The sequence below is a fragment of the Ursus americanus genome, chromosome 2, assembly GCF_024610735.1.
Source record: "Ursus americanus isolate L20-20 chromosome 2, mUrsAme1.1.p, whole genome shotgun sequence".
NCBI lineage: Eukaryota > Metazoa > Chordata > Mammalia > Carnivora > Ursidae > Ursus > Ursus americanus.
The window spans coordinates 32,194,298-32,210,203 of NC_142128.1; the positions used below are offsets into that span (position 1 = coordinate 32,194,298).

At 41.0% G+C, this 15,906-nt stretch overlaps 1 protein-coding gene across 1 annotated transcript in view; it reads right to left on the reverse strand.

Moving 5' to 3' along the window:
• Nucleotides 1-500: 500 nt before the first annotated feature.
• ATF7IP2 (activating transcription factor 7 interacting protein 2) overlaps nucleotides 501-15,906 on the reverse strand; it is a 39,859-nt gene continuing 24,453 nt past the window's right edge. The window contains exons 7-11 of the mRNA XM_087870508.1: nucleotides 12,955-13,025; nucleotides 11,782-11,852; nucleotides 11,292-11,361; nucleotides 2,604-2,689; nucleotides 501-2,023 (exon numbers count right to left, since the gene is read on the reverse strand). Coding sequence (XP_087726634.1) covers nucleotides 1,610-2,023; nucleotides 2,604-2,689; nucleotides 11,292-11,361; nucleotides 11,782-11,852; nucleotides 12,955-13,025 — 712 coding nt within the window. The 3' untranslated portion in view covers nucleotides 501-1,609. The remainder of the gene's footprint in view (nucleotides 2,024-2,603; nucleotides 2,690-11,291; nucleotides 11,362-11,781; nucleotides 11,853-12,954; nucleotides 13,026-15,906) is intronic.

Sequence of the window (15,906 nt, forward strand, 5' to 3'; positions counted from 1 at the left end):
ATTAGATCTTTCTCGTCCTTAGACGGGCTCTCTTCTGGTGCCACCAGTGGGATAACTGTTGAGAACCTTGCCCTGGCACTTTCCCAAAGGTGAGAAGCACTAATGCCTCTGGAGTCACCAGCCCTGAGATGCCTTATTCTCAGCCTTCGTCACTCATCCTATTGCTGTGAAAGCTCTTGCTTAAGACCTGTGCGCCCACCAACATTCCAGAAGATGTGCTGGTTGGGGGTGCAGCTTCACTTTGGTGATGCGCCCCCAAATCCTGTTTATGGTGTCAAGTCCTTGGGCTTCGCGTGGCACATACATGAATGTCTAGTCTGCGTCACCCCAAGGGTGCATCGGCCCCCTAAGTGCAGCCCCTGTACTGTGCTGCAGGACGCTCACTGTTGCTCTGAGCCTGAAACCGGGCCTCACAGAGGACAGCTCATCTCCTCAACTTCAGAATCTGGCTTTTCCAGTAGTCATGCTTTCGAAGATAAAGACACAGGAGACTGAAAAATAATAGCTTTATTTATGACTGAAGATGTGCAGACATTCAGAAAATGCCAAAGAAAACCACTCCTCATTCGATTTTTGACATCTCAGAGCCTCTGAGGACTAACTCTCACTATGTACCGGGAAAGAACGCCTCTTGCGAGCAGACCTTTCTTCATACGAACAGTCACGGTTGTTTCTCAGCCTCGCACTGGGCCCCGACTCACTCATCCGGTCTGCTCGCTCGTTGAGCTTCTTGGCGACTGGTGCTAGTCACAGGGTCGCCTCAGGGCCCCGCAGACAGGGCCATGCACAGGCGCCGCTCTCGCTCCTTCAGCGTTCCGTTCTTGCTCCGAGGAATGGCGGCAGCAGGCGATGAACGGAGAGGAGCAGGAAAGGGTCAACACAGGAAAGCCTTAAGCCGGAGGCGGACAACTCCAGCTTCTGGAGCTGAAACAGCGGGTCGGATGCCGCTTTTTAGAAGAGATGCTCTAGGTTTTGTGTGCACAGCACACAACGGGTAACTAATTTATGATCCTACCTAAATATACAAACAGATCGGGGAGACTGCCAGACTCTTTCCCCAAGTGACTGAATAGCCAAAAAAGAAAAATAAGGGAGAGGGCAAATTAATAGCCCTTCGATTTTGGGCAGAATGAGAAGACAGGTACTTATTTACATAAGATCCTGGGGTGATGCACCCCAGCCATGATCCCGCCTCCTGACGAGCGGATTTTTCACCGAGCTGCACTGACCACAAAGGCAGGTCACCAAGAGCGGATAGCCGGCCGAGGAAACGGTGGCTGCGTCCACACCAGGGCCCCGGAGAGATACAAGTGCCAGCTCTGCAGTCAGCCGCAGTACTGTGCACAGCATTGCCTAGCGACACTGGCCGTGCGAGCGTGTGCGGTAGAACATAATCCCCGGAAGTACTTATTGAACGCAAACCAGAAATTCATGAAACGACAGGCCACTTACAACACAGGGCAGAGGACTGTCCCTACACAGAGGGTTCACAATCTGAACCGGCCCTTTAAGGTGGCGACTAGTGTTAGAGGAACATTGTAAACCAACAACTCAAATACGAACAAACAAAACAATGCGGTTCAATATATAATTACTGAAGACTCTTCTTCTATGTTAGATCTTCAGAGAACCCAGGGATAGATTTTATATCACAAAATGGTCCATATCGACCAAAAATGTCTTTTGATTGGACAGTAAAGTAGTATTTGTTGGAAGCTAAAAACTGAGATAAAGTGCAGGCCATTGGGAGTGGCAAAGCTTTAATTTCCCCAATTTTCTTCCAAATCAACTTATTGTTAGGGCTCTCGTGGCAGAGGAAGAGGTGATAGCTTTCCACGGGGGCGCACTTGGGGTTGATCTTGGTGATGTTCCAAGTCAGGGCGATGCCCCTGGGTCTCAGCACCCGTTTCACTTTGAGCTCAGGCTTCTGGGGAGGAAGGGTGTCTCGGATTTTGTCTACCAGTTCAGGCAGTGGTGGTGGTGGCTCTGGGAGAGGTGGCAAGTGCTCAAAGGACTCAAGAACCTAGGGAGACATTTACAGAGTTTAGCAAGCTGCACCGGCGGGTTTTGAATCAGGTGCTCAACCGCGTTCTAAATATACTTCCTGTTCTTTGATCCATGTCTCGAAATCGTAACAACAAAAGGATGCTTCAAGAATACGTGCGCCGGACCCAGTCTCTGCAAGCATAAGCCTCTTTTGGCATCAGGATTTCTACACTCTGGGGTATCACTAATCCAGAATGGGTTAGGTGCCAGGCACTCCGGGTAAATATTCCATCTCATTTCCAAATTGTTGTCCCCAAACCTCGTGCTAATTCGCATGAAAAGTGTGAGTGTCCAACAACACCCACTTCCCTCCACCCTCGTCAACAGGGCCTACTACTCTTAATGATCTTTTGTTGGGTAAAAAAATATATATATTTAACCTCCAGAGTTTCTGGAATGTTCAACTGAATTATTTTGATTCCATAAATTAGTAGATGCACAATACCCCATTTTTAAAAAGTACAAGCTGAACTCTGACCCAGGTGTTTCTGTAAGTACACTGGGTGCGTCCCCACGATTTGGAATGCGTATCCCAACAGAGCGTCTCCCATCCGTACCTGGGCTGCACTTTGTGCCACTGGGGTTGTCTCTTTTGAGATCAAAGCAGCTTTGGTAAGTGACTCCACAGTGGATGCTGAACTCCCTGTGAACACAAGGTTTGAAAAGTAAAATTTATCTGCAGTAATCAATTCCATAGCCTTTAAGCAAAACTAGTTTACATCTTAGATGGTAATTAAATATGAACTAAAATTATAAAACGGTGTCATAAGATGATAAACTTTTGATAAAAGTTCAAGACCTGGGGCACCTGAGTGGGTGAGTCGGTTAAGCATCTGCCTTCGGCTCAGGTCATGATCTCTGGGTCCTGGGATCGAGTCCTGCACTGGGCTCCCTACTCAGTGGGCAGCCTGCCTCTCCCTCCCCCTGTACCCTCCCCCTGCTTGTGCTCTCTGTCTCTCTCTGTCTCTGTCAAAATAAATAAAATCTTAAAAAAAAAAAAGTTCAAGACCCAGTGGTGCGAAATATAGAGAATTTCCCTCTAATGTGACACAAATTGCCCTGTTAAGATAAACACTTAAGTCATTAGTAACCTGGAACTAGGAAAATTATACACGGAGAGGGATCCCTGCTTGGCGTTCTTAGAGGTGCCTTACGCTCTCTCAGGTCAAGAGGATGTCGGCAAACACAGAATCGTTTACAATCCAGTATAAATATGATGTGACACACGCAAGTCCTGGCAATTCAAACTAGGTACCAGGCAGTCTGGGACTACAGGAATCCCTGCTGCGAGGGATGTTCGCCGGGAGGGATCAGACGCCAGCTGACCTTGAACCACACGGGCTTGGACACGGGCCCACTTATGCGTGGGTATTCTGCACTACACGCAGGACAGTACAGTACATCTACTTTCTCTTCCTCACGGTTTTAGGAAGCTTTTCTCTAGCTTACTTTATTGTAAGAAAACAGTAGAGAACACATATAGGTGTTAATTGACTGTTTATGTAAATGGCTAGGTTTCTGGTCAACAGGTGCCTGTTAGTACTTACGTGCCGGGGGAGTTAATAGTTATATGCAGATTTTCAACTGCGTGTGGGGTTGGTGTCCCTAACCCCACGTTGCTCAGGGTCAGGTGTACAACGCGGACTGTGGTGAGGGGGAGGGGAGGGAGGAGGGCCAAACAGGAGAATGGAAGAAAGAGAGATGGTGAGGGGAAGAAAGGAATGGGGAAAATAGAGAAATGTGGGCTAAGGGAGAGGAGGAGGGTTTAAGTAGGTGTAAGATTGGTCTGAAAACAACTGGGGAGAGGCTGTCTGAGGGGTGGTGAGAAACGGGGCCTCCTGTTGGAAAGTAGTAGGGCTAGGGAGCTAAAAACCTCGCAAGTTCGAACGCATCTAATAAGCGTCAAAACCATTCTGATCTCCTATGCGTGCAAGGATATCACTGTTTAATATATATCTGAATCTCCCCAAACAAAATTTCTTTGACTTGTATTTTCTTCTGACTGACAAGGATAATCAGGATTCTGCATTGTGTTTCAAAGTTAATTCGTTAGCCAGTTTATTTACTGGTGTTAAAAAACCTCTTTGAGTTGTGATGACCTTCTGGTTTTAATTGTAAGCGAGTCTGTAACAGGCTTTCTAACCGGTTTACTTAACTAGAGCTGGATCTGTGAGATCATAACCGGCAGGTTCCTCCCCATGCAAGAGCGGACACAGATAACTAACGATACACGAAACACTCTAACAAACAGAACCGCGATAACTAACACTCCTTCTCTCAAGGCGGTAACTGAGCGGGCCCTTAAACGAGGGAAAGACAGAAACGCAACTCCAGGCTGATAAGAGACCATGTAGGACTTTGGTCCCCAGCCAGTTCCTGCTTACTGCCTCCGTGTCCTCAGGCCGGATGCGTTTATCGGCTGACGGACGCACTGCCTCCAGTTCAGGCCGCTTACGAATCCAGTCGAACAGCGCCTTAGACGGCGGCGCAGGTGTAGCTCTCACTGCTCCTGGGCAAATCCCTGGGACGGCACGACGGTGTCCTGTGGTGCGGGTGTAGTTACTTCTGAGCCACTCCACAAGTGGTTTTACCACGTTACATTCCCACCGCCGAGGCCCGAGAGCTCCGGCTTGCTCCCAGCCTGCCGACACTTCGCGTCTTTTCAGTTCTTGTCACGCGTAGGCGTTCTAGCAGCTGGATCCGGTAGCTGTTGTGGTGTCTCTTGACAGCCTTCATTTCCCTAGTGAGTAACCATGACGACGATGATGTCTTCTTGTGCCTATTTGCTGTCCCCGCCTCTTCTGTGGCGAAGTGTTGTCTCCTTGCTTTGGGTTTAATTTGTTCTTTTTCCCTAGCATCTTAAGATAGAAGCTTAGATTGCTCATTGTAGACTTTCCATATTTTCTACTATAAACATTCAATGCTAGTCATTTCCCTCTAAGCACTGCTTTATCTACGTCCCTCAAATGCTGCTGTTTCCATTCTCATTCCGTTAAAAAGATTTTTAAATTTCCTTTTGATTGCTTTGACTCCTGGGTTATTTAGAAATGTGTTTAGCCTCCAATTACCTGGATTTTCCAGCTATTTCTGTTACTGAGTACTAATTTCATTCTGCTGCATCAGAGAACAGACTCTGTAGGACTGAGACGAGAGGCGCCTGGTAGCTCAGTAGGCTAAGTGTTTGACGCTTGATTAGCTCAGGGTCTCAGGGTCTTGAGATCCAGCCCTGCGTCAGGGTCCGAGCTGACTGTGGAACCTGCCCCAAGTTCTCTCCCTTTCCTTCTGCCCCCCCCACCTAGCTTGCGCTCTAAACACACACACACACACACACACACACACACACACACACACACACACACACACAGGTTTTGCAGTCCAGAACCCCACCCGTCTTACCGCTCACTTCTGGTGCATTTAATGAGAATAGGCGCTCCACTGTGGCTGGGGGAGCACTCTGCAGACGTCAGGTAGGTTCAGTTGGGTTGGCAGCGTGGCTCAGGTTTTATAACTTCAGTTTCTGTCTACAGACCCTATCGATCACTGAGAAGGGAGTGATGGAACAGCCAATCATAACTGTCTATTTTTCTACTTATCATTTCATCCTTTCGGTTTTTGCATCAGGAATTTTGAAATTTTAAGATTACACGCATATACATGTAGGTTTCCTCGGGTCTTTCTGATGAAATGACTTCTTTATGAAATTTTTAAAAAATTAATTTCAGAGGTAGAGTTCAGTGATTCATCAGTTGCTTATAACACCCAGTGCTCATTGTATCACGTGCCCTCCTTTATGCCCATCACCCAGTTACCCCTTTTCCCCACTGACCTCCCCTCCAGCAACCCTCAGTTTGTTTCCTACTGTTCAGTGTCTCTTATGGTTTGCCTCCCTCTCTATTTTCCTCTTATTTTATTTTTCCTTCCCTTGCCCTATGTTCATCTGTTTTGTTTCTTAAATTCCACATGAGTGAAATCATATGGTATTTGTCTTTCTCTGACTGACTTATATCAGTTAGCGTAATACCTTCTAGTTCCATCCACGTCATTGCAAATGGCAAGATCTCATTCTTTTTGATGGCTAATACTCCATTGTGTGTGTGTGCGTGTGCGTGCACGTGTGTGTGTGTGTGTGTGTGTGTGCACGCGCGCCTACCACATCTTCTTTATCCATTCATCTGTCGATGGACATCCAGGCTCTTTCCATAATTGGGCTGTTGTGGACACGGCTGCTACAAACATTGGGGTGCAGGTGCCCCTTTGAATCACTATGTTTGTTTCCTTTGGATAAATACCCAGTAGTGCAACTGCCGGCCTGCACGGTTGCTCTATTTTTAACTTTTTTTTCAGAGCGGCTGCAGCAGTTTGCATTTCCATCAACGGTGTAAGAGGGCCCCCGTTTCTCTGCATCCTCGCCAACAGCTGCTATTTCCTGACCTGTTGATTTTAGCCATTCTGACCGGCATGAGGGGGTATCTCATTGTGGTTTTGACTTGTATTTCCCTGATGCCGAGTAATGTTGAGCATTTTTTCCTGTGTCTGTTGGCCACTCGAAGGTCTTCTTTATCTCTGGTAATAGTCCCTGTTGTGAAGTGTTTTATGGTAAGACACTCACTCCAGCTTTGTCATGATTATTGTATGCTTTTGCAGAGTTGTCTTCTCCCATCCTTCTCATTTTAACCTACCCATATATTTAAAGTGCATCACATAATTCTCACATAGTTGGGTCTTGTTTTTTCATCCAGTCCGGCAATGTCTGCTTTTTAATGTTAGACCACTTATGCTTATACTAATTATCAATATGGTTGGGTTTACATCTGCCGTCTTGCCTTTTGTTCTCTATTAGCATCATTTGTTCTTTGCATTTTCTTGTGGCTTCTCTCGGATTATGTAAAAAAATCCATTTTATCTTCACTACAACTAGCTATACTTCCACTTAAAAAATTATTGCTCTAGGCATTACCATCTCTAGCTTTAATAACTTACTAGTCTGCCTTCAAGTCACATGATACTAGTCATATCATGCGAGACCCTCACAACAGCGACCACCTCGTGCACCACTGCTGTCCTGTGTTAACTTCTACATATGTTCTAGGCTCTATAGTATGTTCTATTCCTTCACATAGACCCACTTTCCATCTGATAGCATGTTCGTTTTGCTTGAAGAACTTCCTTTACTTATTTTTTTTGGAAGATTTATTTGTTTTAGAGAGAGAGAGCATGAGTGGGAGAGGCAGAGGGAGAGAGAATCTCAAGCAGACTCAGTGCCAAGTGCAGAGCCCTACGTGGGGCTCGATCTCATGACCATGAGATCATGACTTGAGCTGAAGCCAACAGCTGGATGTTCAACCAACAGCACACCCGGGCGCCCCGATTTTTGATAATGAAGGTTTGCCGGCAACAAATCTTATATGAAGTCTTAACTTTGCTTTCACTTTTGAAAGATACTTGGTGGTTATAGAATTTTCGGTTAGGCATTTTTTTTATCCCAGACTTTCAGTGATGTCATTTGATTTGTATAGTTTCAATTGAGGAAACTGTGAATTCTTTGTTCTTCTCTATATTCTATGACATAAATTTTTTTTCTTGAAAAAACTTTTTTTTTTTTTTCTGTTTGCTTTTAAGATTTTTTTTTTTTTATCACTAGTTTTCAGGAGTGAATTATGATGTACCTTGATATGGTTTCCTTTGTATTTATCTTGCTTGGAACTTCCTGAAGTTCTTAATTATGTGGGTTTGTACTTTTCATTAAATTTAGAAGACTTCTGACCATACGTGTATGTTGGACCACTTGATATTATCCTATAGTTCATTAAAAGTCTGATTCCTTTTTCCCAGCCTTTTTCCTTCTCTTTTAAATCCTTCTTTAATTTGGATAGTTTCTTTCCAAACTATTTGGTTAGGTACTATTTCCTCCAGTTTACCAATTTGTTTTCCTTCTTCATTGTCTAATATGTTGTTTATATTCCATCCATGGAACTTCAAGAATTTTTAAAAATTTGGTTCTATTTTGTATCTTTTATTTCTATTATGTTCCTGTTCACTTTTTATCTTTGAGCATATTTTTTCTTTTTTTTTTAATTTTTAAAATTTTATTTACGTAATCTCTGCCCCAATGTGGGGCTCAAACTCATGCCCTCAAGATCAAGAGTTGCCTGCTCTACTGACTGAATCAGCCAGGCGCCTCACTTTGAGCATATTTCTATTAGCTCTTTCAAAGTATCTGTTAATTCTGCCATCTCTAAGTTTGTTTCTATTGACTGATCTTTCTCCTGGTTATGGATTCCATTTTTTGGCCTCTGTATCTCTAGTGATTTTTTTTTTATTATTGGATGATGGATATTATAAATTTTAAATGGCCATGTGTTGAAGTGCACTCTCTTCTTTTAACAGAACACGGTGGGCTTCGTGTGATAAGCTATCGAGTTCTCTGTAGTTCAGCCCAATCCTTTCAAAGCTTGTTTTTCAGTTTTATTAGGGTAAGGCTACAGTTGCCTTTGTTCTAAGATGAGTTTATACCCAGATATTCAGTAAGAATCTGCCACTACAGCTGGTCGGAACTGAGACATTTCCCACCTCTGAGAGTACTCAGAGTACTCTTTGCCGAGATTTATGGGGTTTTACTCTATGCAGGTGTGGCTTACTACTTCAGCAAGGATTCTATGCTAAGCTCCTGGAACTCTTTCTCTGCTCGGCTTCCTCATTCTGATACTAAACTCTTCCCCTTCATTCCAGTGGCCTCAGCCTCTCTGAATGAATCTGTCTCCTCACCTCAGCAGACAGCCCTTCTCTGCTTGAGAGTTCCTCCACCGCACCACAGCCTAGGAAGGAAGCCGGGGCATCTCTACAGCTCATCTCATTCATTCACTTCTATCAGGGACTGTAGTCCATACTGCAATATCTGAAGATTGGTTTTTTTTTTTTTTATTACATCTTGTTTAGTTTTCTAGTTGTTTATGGCAGAAAAGTTAAGTCTGGGCCCTTTACTCCATCACTACTCTCTCTACATACATTTATGAGTTTTTTCTCGTTACATTACTAACATGTTTACATCAACACACACACTTCTACAATGTTATTTTTAATGGCTAAATACTGCTGTACCATATAAATCTAATTTGTGCAATTAATCATTTCCAGAAATTTAAGGGTTTCCAGAGTTTTATTTTTCACAAATAGCACCGCGACAAACATTTGTATACCTCCCTATATACTTAACTTTAATTTCTTTGGGTAACTATTCAAAGAATTTTGGGGTCAAAGGCTTGCATATGTGTAAAGTTTTTGATGTTGACAAAATGTCTCCCAGAAAGATTTACACTCCCACTCACAGTATGTAAACGTACATTTCCTTTAAAACTCTTCAGTGGAAAATCCGCATTAATTAATATTTTGGGGGCAAGTATACTATGTGCTATTGTGCTAAAAGGATGGAAACTGACAGATTAATGAAGATGGTGATGCTGCTGAAAGGAATTGAGTCCTGTCAGGAAGACATATGTAAAGAAACAATGACAGAGCAATGTAATACAGCTATAATACGGTATGCACTAAATACCAATGCTAAGGGGAGCCTAGAAGGAACAGTCCAGCCTAAGTACCTAAACGGAATCTGAAAGGATGAAGAGTGGGGTCATCAGACACGCCTGGGGAGACACAGAGGGGGGAGCATTCCTGGCAAAGAGAACGGCACATGCAGAGGTGGTAAGGAGAGGAGAAGCATGACCTGTTGAGAAACTATTAAGGAACAGCTAAGGGATTTGTAGAACATAAGCTGGAAATGTTTTCAGGGTCTAAGTCAGTAAGGATTCTGTCTGTCTTGCTAAGGAGTTTGGATTTTATCCTAAAGACGAAAACATAACCAGGTCTCTGTATACAGGAAGTAGTGTTTTAGTGGCAGCTTGGGAGACTCACTGGAAGCAGTAAGCTAGGGTAGAAACATCGGTTACTGAGTTACGGCAGCAGACAGGCTAAAGGTGATGGAATTTTGAAATAAGGAAATATATGGACCGGACCTGTTAGCTTTTCAGGACACAGAACTGATGGCCTTGAAAACTGACTACACAGTGGAACGAGGCAGATCCAAGTGCCAAAAGCAACTCATGTCTCGCTTGGGAAACTGGGCGAGCTGGTGATACTGTTCATTAAGCCGGGAGTATGGGAAATAGTCCGGGTTTGACCTGACCAACTATCCCTTTATTCCGAACTGGACACTTTACAAGCTGAACGGACTCGCATCATCGTGAGTCAGCAGCGTGAGTCAGCACGCTCCGTCTGTCCAGATGCTAGATTTCAGACTGAAGCCCCCACCCCCAGCTTAGACGTCTGATTTATTTTCTTAAGGACTGAATGAATCCGTGTTCTTTTTATTTTACTGTATCTCAAATCCTGTACCCTATAGTTTAGAAACGATTTAATAATCTTAATTAAAAAGTAACTTGATTATTATAGATTTCCAATTAATTTTCCAAATTTATATTTCTAATTTTCATCATGAAACTGGAAACTGAAGGGTTTTTTAATTCTATCATGAGGTACCTGGAGATTCCAATGGTTCTAACCTTTGTCTGGATCCACAGTTGAAAGGGGAGAAGGAGCTGGCTATATATTTCCTGTGCTATTCTCCATTTTCAGATATTACATAATTTTCTAATGCGAATAAGTGATATTCCAAGATTTTATCAAGAGTATTTATCAAGAACATTCAAGTGCAGTTATTTTAAGAGATGAAACTGGCTTATAACTAATGACTAGCCCCAGATGACTACATTTTACTTATGTTTAAACCCGAGGAAGAGGCCACTGCTGTCATTCTTCCTCTACTTCCATGTTATGCCCTAGTGCCCTCTCACAGTGCTACTGACATAAAGAAAAAAGGTGTATACCAGAAAAGAGATTCATAATAGCCCCCCAAAACCCAGCTATCTTTCAGTGAGTGAACACATAAACTATTACACATCTACACCATGGAATACTACTCAACAATAAAAACCAATACTACGGATATGCACCTCTGATGACCCGCGGGGTGATCACACTAAGTAAAAGAAGTCATCTCAAAAAGATACACACCGTATCATCATATAACACCCGTGGATTGTGGTGACCATTCCGTGACTCTACACAGGATAAAACTGCACAGAGCTCTAGACACACACGTCAACACACTAAAAAAAACTTTATAAATGGGTCAAATGCTTTCTGAACTGTTAACTTCCCTCTTTTTTAAAAAGGAAAGACAACCCCTTTACCTGTGTTGCAGTTTGATAGGGCTTCTTTTGTCAGGTCAATCACAGATTCAAATTTCTTCTTCTCTACAGCCTGAAAAGTTGTTAAAAAAACTAAGATTTTGCCTCAATAGCAGAAATGTTTTTAAAAAAGAAAACACAGATTCTAAATGACCATTTAGAAGCTGGAGACTGAACATTCTATAAGTCCTTATGGCTTAATTTAATGCCATTAGGAGAGAGAAGCTCACGAAATACTATCTGGTTTCTGAGAACATGACTAAGCAAAGTCTGAGTTAGTTTGGTAAGTAAGTAGGGTTGTGAAATACTTTGGTCACTAACTGCTTGTTTCCATGTTTAAGCTAGACTGGAACCTGGTATGCTAACTAGTCAGGCATTAATCCACAGAGAGTGAATCTCCCAAAGAATGAATGACAAAACGCAGTCACCCCCCAGGTAGCGACACTAAAGTTCACAGAACTAACATCCTCCAGAGCCGACATTTATTACCTACCGTAACTTCTGTTTCAGCACCAGGTGCATTATTAGAATTGCCAGAATTTCCTGATGTAGTTTTTCCAGTATCTGAAAGAAAATTATTAAAATAGCAACATTAGACAAATTCATTAAACTATTAAATATGTATGAACTTTGTAATATATGAATGCTGAAACAATGAGGATGCTCATTAACCATTTGTTACATAATCACGGAAACCTAATTCAATTGACATTACCTATTCCAAAGACCGAGGAACCAATTCAAACAAAAAGAAAATCTAATTTGGGTTCAAAAGATTTTGTCCTCCTGTAACTTTACACCTATATTAGTAATTCTTTTTTGAAAATCCATTTACAAATTGATAAGGCATTTGAGGAAACAGACTTGGAAATGTACACATTCCTTATTCACAGTATCTCTAACCCAGACTCTGGAGATGACTGAGGAGCATTCTTTCTAGAACCAGGAGAAAACCTCAGATAAATGCTTGATATCCCTTGTAAATATCTGATTCACAGTCTTACAGTCCGAGCCCTGGGGGCAATTGAGTGGCTATGTAAGTGCAGGCAAAGCTTTCTGAAACCAAGATGCGAATACTGTAAAATAGTAAAGCATGAAAAGGAAATGGGGCATTTTGAATGAGAACTTATAGGCCAACAAGATCGCCACTTTAAGAGAGAGGAACTTTATTAGAAATCTGAGGGTAAAGATTTTTACACAAGTATAATAAGACAGAAACTCTAAAGAGGAACAAAGTATTCTCAAAAAACCGAAAGTTAAAAAAATCAAAGATGCTAAAAAACGGCCAAACTTTAAATCTTAAGATAAAACGAAAAGACAGACACAAACCAAACCACTACCACCAACACAGGCCAGAGCAAACACAGAAAAATAATGAAATATATGAAAAGTTAAGTAGTTTTGTAACTTACAAATCCATTAAACACACTAAACAAACAAAAGGCCATAAATTGATAAACACGAGGTTAAAAAGAAACCACAATTATATTAAGGACTCATTTATTTGTTCAGATAATATTCATCACGGATATAAATTGAAACATTTTTGAAAGCAGAATTAAATTTTTTATTTTATTGAAAGATAATATTCAATTCTCTATTTTAAACAAATAGTGATGTGAAGCTTTCTAATTTCATAAATTATATTTTAATCAACTTAAGATACCTGTTGGATTTGATGTAATTGGAGTTGTCAAATTAGGACTTCCCACAGAAATCAACATAACATCATCGTTACTAAAATGATAAAGAAAATTAAAAACAAAAATAAACTAAACATGCATTATCAGGCTGAAACATGTAATCAATGGTTAGAATTCTCCTGACTTAACATTTCCTAACTGACACGTTTTACTGTAACAGTTGTGGTGGGGAACTGGAGATAAAACCAAATACCCAAGAAATCCCGTGTCTTGCCAGTTACATGACCAAAAGTGTCCAATAATGGATCCTTAAAACTTACTACAGACCCATTTACAATGAATCCAAATATATGCCCTAAAAGCATACAGTGTACATAAATGTACAAAATATACAAAAGTCACTCTAGTACATACACCTGCCGTGATGAAAATGAAAAGTATAACTGAAAAAAACCCAGTAAGTCACTTCGACTCTTACAGAGGACTGTGACAAATAAGGCTATTAAAAAATTAGTCCTGCCATGATTCTATGTTTAAATTGATTATATCACTATAGTAGAAATATTGACCACACATTTACTAAACTAAGAAAGATGGTAAATGACGCTCGTCATGGTTATTGCTTCCATTTGACCCTGACTCCACTTTCATGAGTTTGATATTTAAATCAGAGTCTTTAAGATCTTGACACAAATTTCATTGAGCCCATAAAATTGCTAGATGAATTTTCTATGCACAGTTATACCCCTTTCTTACAGATGTTTTTAATTTTTAGCATTTGTATTTAGGTCTATGATTCATTTTAAATTATTTTTGTGTATGGTGTGAGTTAAGAGGGGAGGTTCACTTTTCCCCTCTGGCTATTCCTGCAACAGTTGTTGACTATTTTTTCTCCAATAAATTACCTTGGCCTCTTTGTTGAAGACCAATGGATGATATAAAATAGTCTCTAAGCTGGCCACCAATTTATAGGCCTATCCTAAGACAACACCATTGTCTTAATTACTATAACTTTATAGAAGGGTTACATTTAGGTCGTGTATGTCTTCCATCTTTGTTCTTCTAACACTGCTTTCATCTTCTAGGTCTTTGGCATTTCACATAAGTTTTCAATCAGCTTGTTACTTTCTATAAAAAAAAGGCTGCCAGGATTTTGATTGAGATTGCATTAAATGTACAGAATGATTTGGGTGAAGTGACATTAATAATGAACTTTCCCATATACTTACTGTCCCTAACCAACCTCCCCAGCCACGCGTCCCCACCAAAATCCTCTAGCACGGTGGTATGCGTGTTCCAAAGGGTAAACCTACACTGACACCTCATTACCATGATCAAAGCCCACCGTCTACGACGGAGTTCACCCTTAGTGGTGTACGTTCCACACACTTTGACAAATATGTAATGATATGTGTCCATCGTTATAGTATCACGCAGAATAGTTTCACTGCCCTAAAAATCCCCGTGCTCTGCCTATTCATCCCTCCTCATTGGCCCCTGGCAGTATTTCATCTTTTTACCGTCTCCATTGTTTCACCTTTTCTGGGGTGTAGTGTAGTTGGAATCATACAGTTTATAGCCTTCTCAGACTAACTTCTTTCATTTAGTAATATGCATTTAAGTTTCCTCTGCGTCTTCTCATAGCTTGAAAGCTCATTTCTTTTATAGTACCGAATAATATCCCATTGTCTGAATGTAATGGTTTATTTATTCATTCACCTACTGAAGGACATCTTGGTTGTACCCACATTTTGGTAATTATAAATAAAATTACATTGTATATGATTCTATTTTCTCTTCTTTCTTACCTATCAATTATATTTCTTTTTTAGGTGGTTCCCTAAAGTCTACAATATAAATTTACAACTAATCCAAGTCAACTTTCAAATGATACTATCATGCTTCACAAATAGTGGAAGTACCTTACAATAACAAAATATTCCTAATTTCTCCTACCTGTTCCTTATATCATTGCTGTTAATCATTTCACTTAAACACACACACACAGACACACACACACACACACACATAAATACACTCTTGCTATTATTTTGAACAAACTTTCAAATCAATTAATAAGAGAAATAAATTTCTATTTTCACTCATTCCTTCTCCAAAGATCTTCTTGTCTTTATGTAGATCTGATTTTCTGGCTCATTTTCCTTCTTTGTGAAGAATTTTTACCACTTCTCGGAAGGCAGGTCTACAGGCAACAAATACCCTAAATTTTTGTTTGTTTGAGAATGTCTGTATTTCTTCTTCACTTTTGAAGGACAATGTCACAGATAGTAAAGAATTTTAAGCTGGTGGTTTTGTTCTCTCAATACTTTAAAATATTTCACTCCACCCTCTTCTTGCCTGCATAGTTTCTAAGGAGAGGTTGGATGTAGTTCTCATCTTTGCGCCACTATGGGTAAGGTGTTTTTTCCTCTGGCTTCTTTCAAGATTTTATCTTTGATTTTCTGAATTTTAAAGATCATATGCCAAAATGTAGTTTTGTGGTTATCTATCCTGCTTGGGGTTCTCTGAGCTTGGTATTTAACATCAGTTTGGGGGAAATTCTTAGTCATTATGGCTTCAAACACTGTTTTTGTTTCTTTCTTTCTGCAAGCCCTCCCCCTTCTGGTGTTTCCATTATGCTTATGCTATTCCCTTTGTAGTCTGTCCCACGTTCTTGGATATTTTTGTTGTTGTCTTTTCTTCTCTTTACTTTTCTGTTTTGAAGTTTCTGTTGTCAGACTCTCAAGCTCAGTCATGCTCTCCTCGGAGGTATCTATTCTAATAAGTCCACCAAAGGCATTCTTCATTGTTACTGTTTTGATCTCAAGCATTTCCATTTCTCTGCTGACTTATCCACCTGTTTTTGCTTTTTTTTCTACTTTTTTTCATTGAAGCCCTTAGCAAATAATTTTTCAAAATTCCTGGTCTGATAAGTTGAACATTTCTGTCATATCTGACTCAGCTTCTGATGCTTA